Source organism: Schistocerca serialis, chromosome 9, assembly GCF_023864345.2.
Source record: "Schistocerca serialis cubense isolate TAMUIC-IGC-003099 chromosome 9, iqSchSeri2.2, whole genome shotgun sequence".
Classification (NCBI taxonomy): domain Eukaryota; kingdom Metazoa; phylum Arthropoda; class Insecta; order Orthoptera; family Acrididae; genus Schistocerca; species Schistocerca serialis.
Window position 1 is genome coordinate 445,829,469 of NC_064646.1, and position 20,580 is coordinate 445,850,048.

Below are 20,580 nucleotides of genomic sequence, written 5' to 3' on the forward strand. Positions count from 1 at the left end.
TGCACCGCATTATTATGTTTATTAAGTTAATTTCCTTAGTAACTCAATCTGCCAAATTTGGCACTTTTCTGTATCTGGATATAGATACGGGTTCTAGGTTGTTTAAACATTTCCACCCACACTTTACTTATAAATTGACTTCCATTATCACTTTTCTTAGTATACACACATGTTTAAAATATTCCTTCATCATTTTACTACCGTTTTATGTCCACTTGCTTTTCTAACATGATACAACCTCATGTAACAGGAAAATAGTTCAGTGGCCACTTACATGTAATTTACAGCCACCACAGACTTTGGTAGAGGCCCGACTACATCCACAGCGACTGTTTCTTTAATTTATTTCCGTTATATCTGGTGTATGTACCCCTTCTGCTGCACTGTTGATGTTTTAATCTTTTGGCAGATTTCACAAGTCCTTAATGTTTTCCTCATGGCTCTCGCTCTATCATAAAACCAACAAACTCTTTGCAGTCTTGTCTTTTTGTGGTGAAGTTCTTTGCCGAGGCTATCCCAGAGGCACAGGAAGCAACAGAATTGGATGTAGCCTTGTTGTAGTCCAAGTAATACGTCTATGACTTTCAGATCCCCCGAAATCTGCCATTTAAACTTGTCACAGCTCAGTCTCAATAATAACGTTTCGTGTTATCATTTTTTTCTTTCGTGTAAGGTGCATACCCAATCGGAATCGATGGTAACAAGTTGTCATTACGTAGTAGCACCCACTTGAGACTTCCTTTGGAGGAATCAATGAACAACCTTCATTGATCACTTTTTCAGTCAGTACCCAGCCAATTGCTCCATTAGGCCTCATACATCACTACAAAATACCAAGGTTTTTCACTTGCGAAAAAAATGGAAGGAATGACGTGTGGTTGTTTCGGAATGCAGCCACATTTACCTTTTTATCAACATAGTTTCACTGTTGTAGTCTAGAGGCCAACAGTTCAGTTCTACCTTTCGGAAATTCCAGATCCCCCGCTAGGACATATAAAACTGGATGTTTCGAAGAACTGGGACTGTGTTTTGAAGGTGCAGCACACTAGTTTCGCTACCGCCCTCCTCACTATCAGAGAGGGGACAGTCAGTCTCTCCCAGTGAGGCACTGATCGCATGGCCGAGACTATGTTATCATACGCGAAGGAGGACTTTTTCCCCTTGGAAATACTATCTATTAATGGAGTTGTCATACAAAGGTAACAATCATTCAGATGGTTCGATGATTTTCGCCAGGTTATGGGTGTCGCAAAGTCCATCGAAGATCTTTTACTATTCAATCACGAAGATATGCAACACAAATTAGGAACCCAGGGCTTGTCTTAGTCCCGAATTTCATAGCCAAAGTATAATTGTACGCCTTGCTAACATATGGCGTTATTGGTCTGTCCGAAAATGTAGCAAAAATTGCCAACACTGTTTACGCATTTGCGAGGCACTATGAATAACAGGAATTACAATGGCTACATGCAGTAACTAGACTTCAGTAACACATCATTCCAACACAAGAAAAGAACACAGCTTCTAACAGACTGAAACTACGCTTAAATGAAACATGTTCTGCTTCTCTCTTCCTCTTCCTCTTGTTTCTACTGCCCCGGTGAAAAATGGCGACAAAACACAAACAGCTGCTGTTGTTGCCTGAAACCTCATTACTTCGTTGACTATCAGCGGGATTTCGAAGGCTACACGGGAGGGTATTGACACTGACTGCTAGTAGAATGTAATTATAATTAAATGTAGCCCCCTTTAACTTCAACGAAAGTGCTTCATTGTCGTTTTAGTTATCAGCGTGGGCGATGTAAGCCCGTAAAAAAAACGGAACAGTGCCCTTTCATGGCCCAGGTGTCCGGCGTCCCCCGTGGGGAGATACAAATGTCCCGTATACTGAAATTTCGCAAATACGTTTTATGACATAAATTAATTCTGCTGATTTGTATTTACGTTATGTATAATTATCTGAAAATATTTGGATTTGTAATTTTGAAAATACATCGTAAAATTACCTTTTTTCTATGTTACAGATTTATTTATCTTTGTTAGGTTTCTCTTGAAGTAACTGTTTGCTTCCACACAAGATTGCAACGGTCAACAGTCACTTCCCCTCCTTCCACCCCTTCCACGCCTCCTATATCAGGATTGCATTAAACCATGTTAGAATTTACTTTCAATCAGCAGCAATGCATAACTTAGTTGAGAAGTAAAAACCATTGTTTATGGAAGATTTAAATTTAGTGACATGTTTTGTTCTTTTATTGGGAAATCGACAATTGCTATTCATTTTCTGTGCATTCTGTGTCGACCTCAGCTCAGTGGTGACTGTTGAGTCACGATTGCTTTAAGAAGCGCATGCGCTCTTGTTCAGTTTTTTGAATAATCATTTCAGTATTGTATTCACACTCAGTATTCAGAGAATCTTTCTTTCCCCTACTGCGATAGAACATTTCTTCAAATTAAGCCTAAATGCAAGGGCTTGTTTTCAACTAAACTAAAGGAAAAGTATCCTTTCTGGGAAAGTACCAAAATAAATTTTGAGGTTTGTTACACAACTTGCCACAACATATTTTCCATAGCACATGGTGGAAGTTGAGACATTTTACAGCACGAGAAAACTAAGAAACGTAAACTGGGTTCAACAGCTGCAGCAACATCATCGAAGATGAGCGCCTTCTGATCCAGTACAACATTAGGTATGTTGACAGAATAATGGAATACTGAAATCTTATACTTTTGTTATTAACTACTGCAAATTTTTCTTATTGTGTTAGTAACTTTTACGAATTCCTTCTATCTCAGGCAATGAAGAATTAAAATTGGCTGTGCCAGAAGGAACAGTTGTCTAGCACACTCTGTGTCACAGTTATAATTCCATGGGATCCACATTGAAAATAATTAAGAACTTGTATGATATCAATTTTAGTTGTGCAAAGACAAAAACAGAATGTATTGTTAATAATGTGTTGGCTCCACGGTGTAAATAGTTTCTTACTGAAGACATTAATGAAGTGAATTCTATAAGCGTTTCTGTCGATACCAGCAATCGTAAACCTACTAATTCTAGGCGCTTCAGTCTGGAACGGCGCGACCGCTACGGTCGCAGGTTCGAATTCTGCCTTGGGCGTGGATGTGTGTGATGCCCTTAGGTTAGTTAGGTTTAAGTAGTTCTAAGTTCTAGGGGACTGATGACCTCAGATGTTAAGTCCCATAGTGCTCAGAGCCATTTGAACCATCTGAAACCTACTAAATTACTTCCTCTCATTGTGTGATATTTCAAACCCAAAAGGTGGGTTATGTGTAAAATTGTAGAATTTCTGTTCTGTCGAAAATAAAACATCAGCTGTCTTATCACAGCGTGTACTGCATGTTATACAATCCCATAATTTGGAATCAAAATTTGTGTGCACTCAGGTGATAATATGAATAATGTGTTTTACTGCGTCAGGAGAGAAGGTAAGGAAAACGTTTTCAGCAAATTAGAAGTAAGTCTGACAAAGTCTCTTGTAGGGATTGGTTACTCAGCACAGCGTGGAAACAGCGGTAGGCAAGTAAGCAGTCGATGCAGGAAACATCGTGGGTAAAATTTATAAGTGTTTCCATATATACAATGTACGGATGGAACATCTAAAGGAACTCTGCAAACTTGTGAATATTGAATACCACCTAGTACTGGGTTACATCAGCACAAGGTGGTCAGCATTATTGCCTGCATTTTAAAGGATTGTAAAATTGTATCCTGCTTTAAAATCACTTTTTCTGTCAGAATCAAGGTGCCCTGCTGCTTTGCATTCATTTTTCAATAACGAGGAATCAGAACTATGGTTCTGGTATGCGCACAGTCAGCTATATATCTTTCAAACAAGTATTCTAGACATTGAAAGGCTGGATGGTAGTTTTTCAGAAGCATTGCGTTGTTGTGAGCTACTAAAAACGTAGGGAAGAAATAGGAGAAATAGTAGCTAATGTTTTGAGTCTCCAAGTTAAAGTCCTGTTACTGAAACTGTATGAGTGTGACCGACCAGCTCAAGATAGATTTTATTCATTTGTAAACATGTTATACAGTGTACCATATGACTATCTACAGTAGTTTCATGGATTTAGAATTTTCCGCATGACACCGATTTCGGTTGATCTACTTTGAGATCAAAACCAAATATGTGAGATGTGGAGGCCAGTGTTTCAATAATACAAGACATAGGTTATGTAATCCTGCCTGTGTCACTCCTATTTGATGACTTTTGTATGGCTAAAATAATTTTAGTAGAAAAATTATGTGCATAGAATGCTAACAATATACACTCCTGGAAATGGAAAAAAGAACACATTGACACCGGTGTGTCAGACCCACCATACTTGCTCCGGACACTGCGAGAGGGCTGTACAAGCAGTGATCACACGCACGGCACAGCGGACACACCAGGAACCGCGGTGTTGGCCGTCGAATGGCGCTAGCTGCGCAGCATTTGTGCACCGCCGCCGTCAGTGTCAGCCAGTTTGCCGTGGCATACGGAGCTCCATCGCAGTCTTTAACACTGGTAGCATGCCGCGACAGCGTGGACGTGAACCGTATGTGCAGTTGACGGACTTTGAGCGAGGGCGTATAGTGGGCATGCGGGAGGCCGGGTGGACGTACCGCCGAATTGCTCAACACGTGGGGCGTGAGGTCTCCACAGTACATCGATGTTGTCGCCAGTGGTCGGCGGAAGGTGCACGTGCCCGTCGACCTGGGACCGGACCGCAGCGACGCACGGATGCACGCCAAGACCGTAGGATCCTACGCAGTGCCGTAGGGGACCGCACCGCCACTTCCCAGCAAATTAGGGACACTCTTGCTCCTGGGGTATCGGCGAGGACCATTCGCAACCGTCTCCATGAAGCTGGGCTACGGTCCCGCACACCGTTAGGCCGTCTTCCGCTCACGCCCCAACATCGTGCAGCCCGCCTCCAGTGGTGTCGCGACAGGCGTGAATGGAGGGACGAATGGAGACGTGTCGTCTTTAGCGATGAGAGTCGCTTCTGCCTTGGTGCCAATGATGGTCGTATGCGTGTTTGGCGCCGTGCAGGTGAGCGCCACAATCAGGACTGCATACGACCGAGGCACACAGGGCCAACACCCGGCATCATGGTGTGGGGAGCGATCTCCTACACTGGCCGTACACCACTGGTGATCGTCGAGGGGACACTGAATAGTGCACGGTACATCCAAACCGTCATCGAACCCATCGTTCTTTCATTCCTAGACCGGGAAGGGAACTTGCTGTTCCAACAGGACAATGCACGTCCGCATGTATCCCGTGCCACCCAACGTGCTCTAGAAGGTGTAAGTCAACTACCCTGGCCAGCAAGATCTCCGGATCTGTCCCCCATTGAGCATGTTTGGGACTGGATGAAGCGTCGTCTCACGCGGTCTGCACGTCCAGCACGAACGCTGGTCCAACTGAGGCGCCAGGTGGAAATGGCATGGCAAGCCGTTCCACAGGACTACATCCAGCATCTCTACGATCGTCTCCATGGGAGAATAGCAGCCTGCATTGCTGCGAAAGGTGGATGTACACTGTACTAGTGCCGACATTGTGCATGCTCTGTTGCCTGTGTCTATGTGCCTGTGGTTCTGTCAGTGTGATCATGTAATGTATCTGACCCCAGGAATGTGTCAATTAAGTTTCCCCTTCCTGGGACAATGAATTCACGGTGTTCTTATTTCAATTTCCAGGAGTGTAGCAATACAGGATAGGTGCATGCGAATTTTCAAAGAATTCAGGAAGAAAAAATTATAATTCAGGAAGAAAAACATTGTAACAACAACCTTCCCTCGTTTATAGAATTTATCCTTTACCTTCCAGGCTCAAATGCAAAAATAGAAAGTATTTTTTCCAAAATGAGTAAGCACTGATAATATGAAAACACCAATATTTAGGAAGCTATTTCCTCAAGGACCAAAATGTATGACAGATTGTTAAGTCTCTGAAAGGTTGGTAAAAATAGTCACTCCGGTGCAAAATATGTAGATACGCAAACATGAATGACCGCATGAGGTTTGTTCTGTGCATGAAATATTTTTGAGAAATGTTAAATTGTTTTAAATATGATAGTGTTCTTTCTTTTAATTACTTCGTACTAGTTTTATATGAGTAATAATGTCTTTTTATTATATGCAATTGTCTTACATGAATATCGATGGTAAAAGACTTTGCATCGTCATTATCATCATCATAATAATATTCCAGTCATGAAAAGTCATTGTTGGCCCGTTTCGATTCCAGTTAAACAGGATCCATAAGTAGTTTTAGTGGAGGAGCAGGTCGTCTTCGTTCCTGATGGTGATAGTGGAGGGCTAGTGTATTGTAGAATTTCATAGTGTCTCCTTAATTTTCTGATAGTCTTCTGTACATTTATCTGATCAGGACCATACATTATGCTGTTCAGCATTTGGTCACTTAAGAATCGACGGCAGAATCCACATTACCCAAAAAAGTTTTATGCGGCTTTTTGTTTCCCGGCAATAGAAATTCCTTTATACCCCTTAGTTTGTCTAGATTCGGCCTTATACCGTCAGCATCAATTACGTGACCCAAAAAGTTAATTTCCTGTCATGCATTCAAACGGGCCCCAGACGACTTACACCTCGAAAATACTTATTTTAAAGCCTACAGATGTCCTTGCCAGTTTTTGCTAAATAGTGAAAAATCGTCAAAGTAAACTGCAGTTTTCTTCAATAACTTTTCTCCTAACACTCCGTCTAATTTCCGGATGACTACCGTTTAACTCAAGAGGTATCATCCGAAACTGGTAACAACTGCCTTCATATAGAAGGGTAACTGGCGGTAGCCGGTTGTCAATCTAGACTTATGAAAAATTGCATCCCTTTCAATTTCTGAAGAAATTGTTCGACATTTACTGGTCTATCTCGTTCCCGATCGAATACTGTATTCTCTTGCCGAGCACCCGAAATCCGACGAATTTGCCCCTTTTTCTTAGCAAGAACCTCTAAGAGAATGTTATATTGACTGCTGGCCCGTTCGATCACACCTGATGACAACAACACGTTTCGCACTGCCTTTTCCACAGCCAGTTTTGAGCAAGTAGTGTTTTATCTGGTAGTAAAAAAGACGGCTTATGTGGCTTCCTTTTAATTCTGTATGGCGGTCCATTTGTGATGCTATGTCTCTTACTAAATACTTCTCTGTATTCCAAAAACAAATTAATTAACTTCTCCGTTCCTTTGGGTTCCACCGAGCGAGGTGGCGCAGTGGTTAGTACACTGGACTCGCATTCGGGAGGACGACGGTTCAATCCCGCGTCCGGCCATTCTGATTTAGGTTTTCCGTGATTTCCCTAAATCGCTTCAGACAAATGCCGGGATGGTTCCTTAGAAAGGGCACGGCCGATTTCCTTCCCCATCCTTCCCTAATCCGAGCTTGTGCTCCGTCTCTAATGACCTCGTTGTCGACGGGACGTTAAACAGTAATCTCCTCCTCCTCCTCCTTTGGGTTCCATGCTTGCGATGCCTTACATCTTCGCTCGTACTCCTTCTGGGGTGAGTCCATCTTGTTCTTTCCATTCTACGTGATCTTCATCTTCTTCGATTTCCCTTGCCAGTGTTCTGTCGTTTCCCTTGCCATTTTTCTGTCTTTCCCATAGTCCTCCCTCACAACCACAAGGTAAATTCCTGAAAACTTTGTATGTACTGCTGTTCCTTCTTTAAACTGCGTTTTTTATTTTTATTTCATCGTTTTCTGCTGTTCTCAATCCACTTTTCCCGTAGTCAATTTCCGCCCTTTTCTCTGAGAGCCAATCAAACCAATAACAAATCCCTCTTCTAATCCAGGCACCATGACAGAATCAACACAGTAAGCTTCTTCTCCCATTTTCGCTTTTAACATTGACTGGCAGCAAATAGTTTTTCCAGCCTTCCCAATAGCTCCTTTAATTTTACAACCAGTTACGGGCACGCATTTTATTTCTACTTCAGATAGTAATAACTCGTTATAATCATTGTTTGCTATCGCACAAAGCCAACTTCCTGCTTCTAAAAGAGCCTTCGTTTTTCTGCCATGTGCAAGGGTTGGGACTTTAATAGTGGCAACTATTTATTTACATCTAGTACAAAATAGATACGTTTTTCAAAGTTTTCCTGACCTTTAAAGTAGTCACCAGCATTGTGTATAACCCGTTGCCAGCGTTGTGGAAGTCGGAGGATACTCTTAACAGTGCCATTTGTGTTGACAGTTCGAACGGCGCGGTCTATTGCCCAACGAATTTGCAGCAGCTCTGAGGCGAATGCCGCGAAGTGTTTCCTTCAGTTAAGAAATCGAGTTGAACTCACGAGGACTTAAGTCAGGGGAGTGCAGTAGGTGGTATAGCACTTAGCAGCCCCATCAGTGAAACAAATCAGTAACAGCTTGCACTGTACGTGCTTGAGCATTGTCCTGAAAAATGATGGTCAAGTCTTGCAGAAAGTGTCATCACTTCTGTCTCTAAGCTGGTCGTAGGATGTGTTACAAAAATGAACATCATAGAGACAGAAGTGATGACAATTTCTGCAGGACCTGACCATCATTTTGCAGGACAACGCTCAATCACGTACAGTGCAAGCTGTTACTGACTCGTTTCACTGATGGGGCTGCTAAGTGCTATACTACCTACTGCACTCCCCTGACTTAAGCCGTCGTAATTCCGACTCGATTTATAAACTGAAGGAAGGAAACACTTCACAGCATTCGCTTCAGAACTGCTACAAATTCGTCGGGCAATAAACCGCGTCGCTCGAACTGTCAACACGATTGGCACTGCTAAAAGTATCCTACGACTTCCAGATCGCTGGCAACGGATTATACACAATGCTGGTAACTACTTTGAAGCTCAGTAAAACTGTGAAACACGTATGTATTTAGTACAAGCTGTAAATAAATAGTTGCCACTATTAAAGTTCCAACCCTCGTACATGGCAGAAAGACGAGGGCTCTGGTAGACGTAATTCTCTTCAACTCCCTATTGGATAATTGATTATTTCTGTCGAAATATCTTCCACTTTTATCAATTTTCTACTATCAACTTAAGTGAAAATTCTCCATTTTCACAAAACCCACTTTCTTTGTCTATCTACTCCCGTTCGATTTTATTTCTGGGATCCAACGGTTCCATTTTGCTAAATTTCTTTCTCTTATAGTCACAACAAAGTCTTAAACACCTCTCTACAAAATTCAAACTTTTACCATACACGTCACACGTTCTTTTTACACACTTTTCTCCAATTTTCACCCTATAGCAAATCTCAGTCCACATTGTTGTTAGTTTTCTTTCTAAATTCTCATCGTTGTTAATGGCCTAACCTCTTGCGACACATACGTTTTCGAATTATCTCCATCGGCCTGGTGCTGCATACTGTGTCTTCCTCATGTACATCTACTCATACTCCGCAAGCCACCTAATGGTGTATGGAGGAGAGTACTTTTTGTACCACTAACTGAGCCCTCCAACTCTGTTTCACTCGTAATTAGTGCATGGGAAGAAAAATTGTCGATAACCCTCTTTGTTGCCTCTAAATTCTCAAATTTTCTCCCCGTGGTCATTCTCTAGAAAATATGTCAGGAGAAGTAATATGTTGTCCAATTCTTCCCGAAAAGTGCACTGTCGAAATTTTAATACTAAATCTCTCCGTGATGCACAACGCCTCTCTTGTAATGCCTGTCAATGGATTTTGTTGGGCATCTCCGTAACACTCTTGCGCCGGTTAAGCGATCCTGTGTAAAAACGCGCCTCCCTTCGTTGTATCTTCCATATCTATTCTATCAGTCCTGCCTGGTAGGGATCCCACGTAGATGAACAATACTCAAAAACCGGTTGAACAAACGCCTTGTAAGCCACTGCGAAGACTGGCGTGGGATCTGGTTGCGGTATCGAAATTACTCTGCGTCTGTTTGCTGTTCAGTCTATTTCTTCTTGGTCGCATTCATTAGTTACAGTTCGGTTCTCCGAATTTTTGCTACAGTCCCAAGTTCTATCGCGCATTACAACTATTAGCCAACCCCCCTTCACCCTTTATTTTAATAATTTTCTTGGAAAAGCTGTCTGTTTCATGTTAGGAAATCGGGCAAAAGTTCAGTTCGACAGCTAAAACGGGGATCTTCCGCCCAAGGAATTTGTGCCTAACTAATTAGCCGTGACCATGTATCTAGTGGAAAATGTACTTTCACTCCATTCCACCTCCTGAACAAGAAACTTCGTTACAAATAATTATCATTAACGTGAATGGGTAGCTAAGATAAGGACTGAATATTGAAGCACCATCCTTTCATGATTCAATCAAATAATATCAACTAATATTTCCTGTCTGCCTTAGCTCTTTCACATAACAAGCACGTTCACATAGGGTTTCTATTTCTTTCGCAGAGGTAGCCATTGCCACTACAATCCAAGAACTTAGGCACTCGCTCCACCGGTCCGTCCTGTCACTACCGCCAGACGGCCATCCCGCGCCCCGCAGAACGGCCGGCCCAAAAACTCTCGCTGCTTCTAGAATGATAGGGATTCCCGGACTCAGTGGCACTACATCCAAGAGGCAGTGGCGACAGCATCGCCTGTGTCCTTACAAAGAGATGACAACAGAAATATAATGGGTAGCAAATGACTAGTTTAATACCAAACAAACCTGTCGAAACAAAAATTATTTATTTACGAACGATGATGTTAATACAGAAACAATAATTTATTGGGACTATATTAAAACATAGTTCTGAAGGAAAAGAAATATGTATGTCGAGAAGAGCCACAGAAACACTCTAGACGGAAAAAGATGTGCAACGTTCTATTAAGGAAAAAAAAAAAAACATCCGAACAGGCCATGAAGGTTCAGCGGTACCGACTTGCCGCCGCGTCATTCCTCAGCCTTTAGGCGTCACCGGATGTGGATACGGAGGGTCATGTGGTCAGCACGCCGCTCTTCCGGCCGCTATGAATTTTCGTGAGCGGTTCACTACTTCTCAATCAAGTAGCGCCTCAGTTGGCCTCGCGAGGGCTGAGCGCGCCCTTCTTGCCAACAGCACCCTGCAGACCCAGACGTTGACCCAGCCAAGTATTAGCGAAGCCCGACAGCGCTTAACTTCGGTGGTGTGACGGGAACCGGTGTTACCGTTGTGTCAAGGCAGTTGGCAATGAACTACTAACACTGAAACTAATTAAACGGAAAAGAACATTCATTAACATAATACAGAGCAGCAGTGGAAAGAACTGCAGGAACTACAACCAGATGGTAAAGATAGCAAGAGACAGAGAAAGATGGCTATAAAACAAAGGCAGATGAAACTTCTGTCGAAAACGGGGTCAGTGGAGACGAAGAACGAACTCTGATTGGATAAGGATGGGGAAGGTAATCGCCCGTGCCCTTTTACAAAGCAACCGATCCACCATTTAACTTAAGCGATTTTGACAAATCACGGAAATTCTAACACAGGATGGCCAGACGGGTATTTGGACTGTTTTACTGCCGAATCTCGACCAGTGCTGTGTCTCTCTCAGTGACAATGGCTGCATCAACAGGGCGTTGTCTGCAGTCTGCGAAACTATGCAGACTGCAGGTACCACAGTTCGCATGTCTTCTGCAGCTGCTGCGCTGGTCAGTTCGCTATATCAGTAGCTTTTGGTAATGCTGTTTATGATTTCCCAGACAAGTAATACAGTGATGAAATTGTGTGAAATCATAATTACATCATGCACACCCGGAATTTAGAGAAAGTTACACCTTCCTTCCCAGTCATAAATGTATGCAGTAGTGATTGTTAGTTGTTCTATTTTATATCTGTGAGAAGGTCACTGTTAAACTAAGGCCCCTTTCCCCGTTTGGATAACAGGGATAGTTTAAGGACGCGCAAGTTGCCGAAGTGGCGCCCAATAGAAAAATGTCCACTTCGCCATTCTGCTACGCGAAGTTGTTCTTATTATTATTATTATTATTATTATTATTATCACTACCTTACAACAGATAGTCCATTAATCCCTTTTTCATGTCCTTATTCATGCCGGGTCGTTTTATATTTTAGTAGAATTGTTCCGAGGCTCGATGAAACACTTTCGAGAGTCTATCTTTTTCCATGTAAGGGTACCAACCCATAACAAAAAACTCAGGATTAAACATATTAATGCGATGTTATTCACGGATAGTTTAAGTATCATACAAGACAGCGACGATAAATTACAAATGGCCTTGCAGAAACTAAATACGACATCCGCAAGCTACAATCTGACTATATTTATAAATAAAATTAAAATCATAACCTTTTTAGGTATTCACATAATACGAACAGAAATAGTCCTCAAAAGTAAACGGATAGAACATGTAGTCCGTTACAGATATTTAGGAAGTGACGTACCATACGAACGACAAGTCGATACATAGAAAACAGAAACTAATACTTACCAGCTTTGTGGTGCAATAAGAACATTTAAGAGTAAAACAGGGAAAGTGATACAACTGAAATTTTGTAACCTCATGGCAGTTGCCACTTTAGTATATGAGGGAGAAATGTGAACATAGTGAAATAAAGATATACGGCAACTAAAAGCATCGGTAATGATTTTTTATGATCTATGAAAAGCTTCACTAGTGATGACAAAATTAAAATCGAAGTAATAAGGGTAGGATGAGGGATGCAAACAATTACCCAAAAAGCAAAACGGAGAAAACATATAAACCGTCAGATAGACATCTACAGCTACACCTACATCTACATCTACATAGATACTCCGCAACCCACCGTATGGTGCGTGGCGGCGAGTACCCTGTACCAGTACGAAGATAAGATACGAGAAATTAGGGCACATACGGAGGCATATACTCATTTCCCCCTCGCTCTATTTGCAAGTGGAACAGGAAATGAAATAATTAGTAGCGGTACAGGGTAGCCGCTGGCACGCCCCATACCGTGGCTTCGGAGTATCTTATGTAGATGTAGATGCAGAAGAACATAATTTTCGTTTGTCAACAACTCGGATGAAACAATGAAGACAAACATTCATTTTCAATATGCTTAGTGTTATGCTTTTACCTCAAATTGTGACTTGTGATGGTGTAATTTGTTACTTTTTAAATTGTAAACGATCATGGAATAAAACTCACGTCTGCCACTTCTTTGTTCTATGAGCTCCACAACCATCCTGTTTGAGAACATACTTCATTACGTGTACGTTACACTAGTGCTTTATTTATTTTCTGCTTCCTAAGGAATATGGTTCCCATACGTGCGTGCTGAGAGATACTAGTGAACCGTGGTTCTAGCTCTGCCATAACGGTTGAGGTGAACGCACATCTCATGGAGATATAACAGCTGAACTTACCTATGGAGGGCCTGATGATCGTGGCGGGTAGCCCCACGGCTTCAGAGTGTATTAGATCTTCGGCGATTGCTTTTGTGAAGGTATATGTGTTGGGCCAGTCACCCATAAGCCTGAAACACAGAGACATTGCTACTGAAACCCCGCTCAATTTAAGATAGATCTGCCGAAACAGATATTTTAGCAGGACAAGAATAATGAAAAACACGTTCGAACACCAGTGCATTCTCAGCGATTAATGATATCACTGAACAATGGTAAACTGTAATCGAACGTTATAAACTTACAAACATCGTATGAACTTTCAAACAATTTACTGATTGAGGTAAATTTGATCAGAGTTCGCGAGTTCTGTGCTTACATTTGCTGCTGATGAGACAATGTTCGGTGTGAATTAAAATTAACGGAATGATATTCGTTTTTATAAGCTACTCTACTGGGCCATTAAAATTGCTACACCAAGAAGAAATGCAGATAATAAACGGGTATTCATTGGACAAATATGTTATACTAGAACTGACGTGTGATTACATATTCACGCAATTTAGGTGCATAGATTCTGAGAAATCAGTACCCAGAACAACCACCTCCGACCGTAATAACGGCCTTGATACGCCTGGGCATTGAGTCAAACAGAGCTTGGATGGTGTGTACGCCTATGCAGCTTCAATACGATACCACAGTTCATCAAGAGTGGTGACTGGCGTATTGTGACGAGTCAGTTGCTCGGCCACCATTGAACAGACGTTTTCAATTGGTGAGAGATCTGGAGAATGTGCTGTCCAGGGCACCAGTCGAACATTTTCTGTATCCAGAAAGGCCCGTACAGGACCTGCAACATGCGGTCGTGCATTATCCTGCTGAAATGTAGGGTTCCGCGGGATCGAATGAAGGGCAGAGCCACGGGTCGTAACACATCTGAAATATAACGTCCACTGTTCAAAGTGCCGTCAATGCGAACAAGAGGAGACCTAACCAATGGCACCCCATACCATCACGCCGGGTGATACCCCACTATGGCGATGTATACACGCTTCCAATGTGCGTTCACCGCGATGTCGTCAAACATGGATGCGACCATCATGATGCTGTAAACAGAACCTGGATTCATCCGAAAAAAAATTGCCATTAGTGCACCCAGATTCGTCGTTGAGTACACCATCGCGGGCGCTCCTGTCTGTGATGCAGCGTCAAGGGTAACCGCAGCCATTGTATCCCAGCTGATCGTCCATGCTGCTGCAAACGTAGTCGAACTGTTCGTGCAGATGGTTGTTGTCTTGCAAACGTCCCCATCTGTTGACTCAGGGATCGAGACGTGGCTGCACGATCCGTTACAGCCATGCGGATAAGATGCCTGTCATCTCGATAGCTAGTGATACGAGGCCGTTGGGATCCAGCACGGCGTTCCGTATTACCCTCCTGATCCCACCGATTCCATGTCCTGGTAACAGTCATTGGATCTCGACCAACGCGAGCAGCAATGTCGCGATACGATAAATCGCAATCGCGATAGGCTACAATCCGACCTTTATCAAAGTCGGAAACGCCATGGTACGCATTTATCATCCTTACACGAGGCATGATAACAACGTTTCACCAGGCAACGCCGGTCAACTGCTGTTTGCGTATGAGGAATCGGTTGGAAACTTTCCTCATGCCAGCACGTTATAGGTGTCGCCACCGGCGCCAACGTTGTGTGAATGCTCTGAAAAGCTAATCACTTGCATATCACAGCATGTTCTTCCTGCCGGTTAAATTTCGCGTCTGTAGCACGTCATCTTCGTGGAGTAGAAATTTTAATGGCCAGTAGTGTTTTTTTTTCTTTTCTTTTGTCAGGAACCGTTGATTAGTGCGAAACTGGTAGTATCTCGTGCATTGCTAAGTGATAATACAGCACAGACGTTTCAGCTAAGAACTTGTTTTATCCAGTAGCTTCAGTGGAACTTCAAAGAAGGAACACTCTTTCTAGTTACGAGACAATAAAATTTATACACCCTGCTGACATGTACAGTGATGGGGTACCTCCTCCCAATATCGCGACTGACTTCCTTTTACCCGGTGTAGTGCAGCAACTCGACGTGGCACGGACTTAACAAGCCGTTGGAAGTTACCTGCAAAAAAAAAAAAAAAAAAAAAAAAAAAAAAAAAAAAAAGAAAAAAAAGAATCATGTTGTCTCTATAGCCGTCCATAACTGCGAAAGTGTTGCCGGCGCAGGGTTTGGTCCACCAACTGACCTCTCAATTATGTCCCATATTTATTAGATGGGATTCATGTCGGGCGATCTGGTTGGCCAAATCATGAATGTTCTTCAAACCAATCGCGGACAATTGTGGCCTGGTGACATGGTGCATTGTCATCCACAATAATTCTATCGTTGTTTCGCTGCAAATGTTCTCCCAGCAGGCGAACATAACCATTTCCAGACAATGATCGGTTCAGCTGGACCATAAGATCGAGTCCATTCCATCTAAACACAGCCCACTCCTTTATTGAGCCAGTATCTGGTTGAACACTGCCTCGTTGACGACTTGGGTTAATGGCTTAGTTTGATCTGCGCTACACTCGAACACTCGCATCAACTCTTACCAACTGAAATCCGGACTCATCTGACCAGGCTATGGTTTTCCAGTCGTTTGTGGTCCAACGGACCTGGTCACGAACCCAGGACAGGAGCGTGCAGGCGACCTCACAGTGCTAGGAAAAAATCTGTCACCTGCTGCCAGAGCCCAGTAACGCCCAATTTCACCGCACTGTCCTAACGGTTAAGTTCGCCGTACGTCCCACTTTGACTCCTGCAGTTCTTTCACATACTGTTCCTTGTCTATTAGCACTAACAACTGTACAAACATACTGCTCCTCTCGGTCGTTAAGTGAAGGCCGTCGGCTACTGCGTTGTCTGTGGTGAACAGTAATACCAGAAGTGTGGTACTCTCGGCACACTGTTAACACTGTGAATCCTGGAACATTGAATTATGGTGCGTTTAAAATTAGTTGCGACTTTTGACAGTTAAGTAGCGAACGAATGGAGGAAACCGTAGTTGCCGGGATGTGTTGAACGCGTCAGAATGTGAAGATAACGCCAGGCCTGCTCGGCGCTTAACCTGTCAGCCGCCCAAGCTGGCTGATCTGCAGTCTTTCTCAAACGATTTTAGAGAAACTATACGGTAATAAACTCTGTGTCTCACACACCTTATAGCTTCATTCGTCAGCTTCATGATGAATTACCTATTATTTCGTTAATGATCATAGTTATTGTAATAATTTGGTATTAGCTAAACAACTGTGAGAAATTCGTGGAGTTTGTAGGGATCGCTACAAATTTGGATTTGGTGTGTGTTTTGGCCATATGTTGCTGCATATAAAGTTTAGATAACATACTGAATTCTTCATTAAACCTCGAAGGATGTCACTATATCCAGAGAATGGAATGTGTAAAGGTCTCCGTCACGAACACAGACGCCAGTGAAAAAGCCAGAATGAAATATTCATAAATCCCTCGCATATCATAAACGGTCTGAGATATCGAAACAAGATTTTGGCAAATGATAGCATGCAATGAGGAGAGTATTTTTCCGCATTAAAATGAAAAGAAAGGTCAGCGTTGGCCGTAATATTGATGTTTTATTGATATCAGATCTTCAGTGCTGTGCAAATTAAACTCAGACACTGGTATTAAATTATCAGTAACCAAAACTGGGAGGCGATCACAATACTATTGTGACCGAGTGTCCTTTGTTGAAAGAAAGTTAAAGTTAATGTGGCAAGAGAGTGAGCTAAAGTACATGATGCTAGCTGAGAATAATTTTTCTATTAAAACTGCTTATTAATATATTGTTGCCAATTTCAAAATTAAAAGTTCTTAAAACTGAGGATGGTAAAGTTTTGCTTAGTAAATGATCACATTGCTCTTGTTGCAAATCGCAAAAGGTGAGCCAGTTTCTTACAGATATGTCAAGTTGTGTTCTACTGCAGTAAGAGTTGAGAACTAATACCTCGTTTCTTTAGTGTATTGAAAGTGTGTTTAGTATGCTCTGCTACAGTGGTCAAGATCAAGGCCCCCCCCTCCATTGAAAGTAGTTCAATTGCACAAAGTTACTTAATTATAGCAAGTTTCAATTACTCTTCCTATTCAAGTGAACTTCTGTACAATATTGGACTCCCCTTGTGTATTAAAAGTACATATTAATGGTGTAACAGGATCAACAGTTAGTCTATTGTGCTCATGCTAGATAACGATTAACAAAAAGACCACTATCTATGAAAACAATAATTTCGTTATTAAAATGATAGTGGAAGTGCCCTGTTATTGAATTCCATTTAACTTTCATTCTAAATAGTATTTAACTGAGAGAGACTTAACCTGTGACCAGTTCATAATTTTGCAATGAACTACATTTACAATTTTGTGTCAACTAGGAAAATGTTTGAAAAGTAATACTGAACCTTTGTTCAATTTGTGATTCTACACTGTATATTAATAGTAATGTTATAAAGACCATTCAGTTTGAATAAGTCCTGAAAGTAATATTGTATATTGTTATCTGTTATATTTATGCAAATAATTTCTTCAACTCTGTCAACTCCAGACTTAACGTTAACATATGCAGGTGTCAGAGTTCATTGCACTCGCGTGTGGCAAAAAATTGGTTGTGTTTGTCCCTTAAAGTTACTCATAACTGCTTTCTTAAACGAGAATGTCAATCATTCTCTTGACTAAGTAGGCTAGCGACCGTTTTCTTTATTCTTTAAACAGTGCAACTAGGTAAAATATTATTTGTTACTGTTTGAATATTTACGTAATTCTTACTTTCACTTCCGATAAGCCACCTCCGTTAGGTACAACACCGTCAACATAACAAAATTCCTATCATAGGGTAACACTGCTCTCTTGCTTTATACCATAATTGCTTTAACAAGATAGTTTTATTTCACGACCTGCCTCCTACTTTAAGGTTATGGCATAGCAGTAGCTGTTGTAGTGTTATAACTTAAGTCTATATTCGATGTTAAGAAATTTCTCTTCTCCTGAAATGCTTCTCTTGCCATTGCCACTCTACTTTTTATGTCTTCTCTACTTCTGCTGTCGTCAGTTATTTGACTGCCCAAATAGCAAACTTCATCTACTACTTTAATTGTCGCGTTTTCTAAACTGTTTCCTAATGATAACCTGACATAATTCGACTAAAATACGTTATCCTTGTTTTGATTTTATTGTTATTCATCTTATATGCACCTTTCAATACACTGTCCATTCCGTTCAACTGCTCTTCCAAGTCTTTAGCTTCTCTGACCGATTTACGACATCATTGGTAAAACTCAAAGTTTTTGTTTCTTCTCCCAGAGCTTTGATAACTAATCCAAATTTTTCTTTGGTTTTCTTCGAATGATGATTTCACGAAATCTTGACATATGGTGATTCTCATCTCGGAGATCATACCTACATATGAACTCACTGCATATTCAGTCCCCAGTGTAACGACCCTGTCTTACAATTTATAGTACATCGATTGATTCTACCATCCCTGCTTGATTCTCTCCATAAAATACTTTCAGCCTTTCTCCAGTTGATTGTACGGATCTTGTTTCTTCTAATGCCTTGTACGTTAATTTCTCTATACAAACACTGAAAAGTATTCATGAGGAATAACAAATTGGTATAATACCTCTTCGAATACTCGTGTCAGCCAATACTCGTCGCCAGTCTTAAACCACCACTGTCTGGTGCAGACTTCCTTTACCAGCATCCTGTCCTTACAGTCTGTTTCAACATATTTCGCGGACTACAGCAGGCTACTTGAGCCAACTCCGTAAGATGTTTCTTTATAAAATATACATCTTTTCGTTATTCGTATAAGGGTAGAGCTTAGCTTTAGCGCGTATGTGCACGTTTCCTTCTTTAATTACATATACAAGAATTTCATTTAAGCCGAAATTGTAAAACGCAGATTTCCCATGAAAGATAACAGCGGTCTGTATTTCAAATCAAAAGTTTCTACACATTCTGAGACACATCCTGGGACACAGCGTGTATCGAAAACCGACACACACGGACAGATACCTGCACAAACTATCATCTCACCACCCGAGCCAGAAAAGAGGCTTGATTAATACGCTAGTAACGCGAGCTGGACGAATATGTGAGCCGCAGCAACTCAGACGCGAAATGCAACACCTGGAAAGGATTCTGAGGAGCAATGGGTATTCCACAAACTGTATTAGAAGTGTAACAGAGCCAAACACTCGGCAAAGTAAGGAATCAGAAAAAGAAATGTCGGGTACGGCCTTTCTGCCATACATTCCCAGAGTGACGGACAGAATCGGCCGTATAATGCGCAAACACGGCGTAAAGACGATTTTCAAACAGACAAGGAAGATCAAAGAGTGTCTTAGATCGTCAAAGGAGAAAAGGGACCCACTTGCAATGTCGGGAATGTACCGTATACCATGCACATGCGGAGAAGTTTATGTCGGAATGACTGGACGATCAATCAACACCAGGATCAAAGAGCACAAGCGACATTGCTGGTTGGGGCAGGTGGAGAAATCGGCCGTGGCAGAGCACGCACTGAGTGAGACCGACCACGTAATAAAATTCGCCGCCACTGAAGTTCTGGCTGTAGAGAAGCACTATAACACGCGCTTGTTCAGAGAAGCTGTAGATATACAAAAACACGCGAACTGCTTCAACAAGTTAGAGGAAAGCCTTAATGTAAACGGATTCTGGCTTCCCGTACTGCAGCGAACGCCCGTCGCAGGTAGCAAGAGGAGAACCACACCGGAAATGACCGCGGAGAAGCCCTCGGACATTGGCGCGCCAGGTACATATAGTCTGCGGCCGCGAACTCGGTCTCAGTTCACCACCGACAATGGAGGGTGAAGCTTTGACAATGCCAGCCACTCGTGCTGGCGAAACGTCAGTAAAATCATCATATGAACGTAGGCCAAAGAACCCGAGACAGAAGCCAATAGGTAGTTTGTCAGCAAGTGGACACGAAAGCTCTAACAATTATGTATGCGTTATTCGTTTGATAAAACAAGAAAATGTAAATTGCTTCTATTATTTTATGACCGCTGGCTCACTTCTATCGTGTCTTCCATCTTCTGCGCTAATAAGGTGGGTTATCCCGTGTCTACCCATGTACGTATTTTTCACTTATTTTAAATAAGATTAAACTTTAATATGTGGCATTTACTATTGGTATCATTTAAACAATACTTTCCTTTCCTTGACTTTTGACAAGTGGATGTAGACT

At 42.0% G+C, this 20,580-nt stretch overlaps 1 protein-coding gene across 1 annotated transcript in view; it reads right to left on the reverse strand.

Annotated features, from left to right (window-relative positions):
- Positions 1–20,580, reverse strand: part of LOC126419143 (fatty acyl-CoA reductase wat-like) — a 166,725-nt gene that overhangs the window by 70,576 nt on the left and 75,569 nt on the right. The window contains 1 exon segment of the mRNA XM_050086253.1: positions 13,330–13,439. Coding sequence (XP_049942210.1) covers positions 13,330–13,439 — 110 coding nt within the window.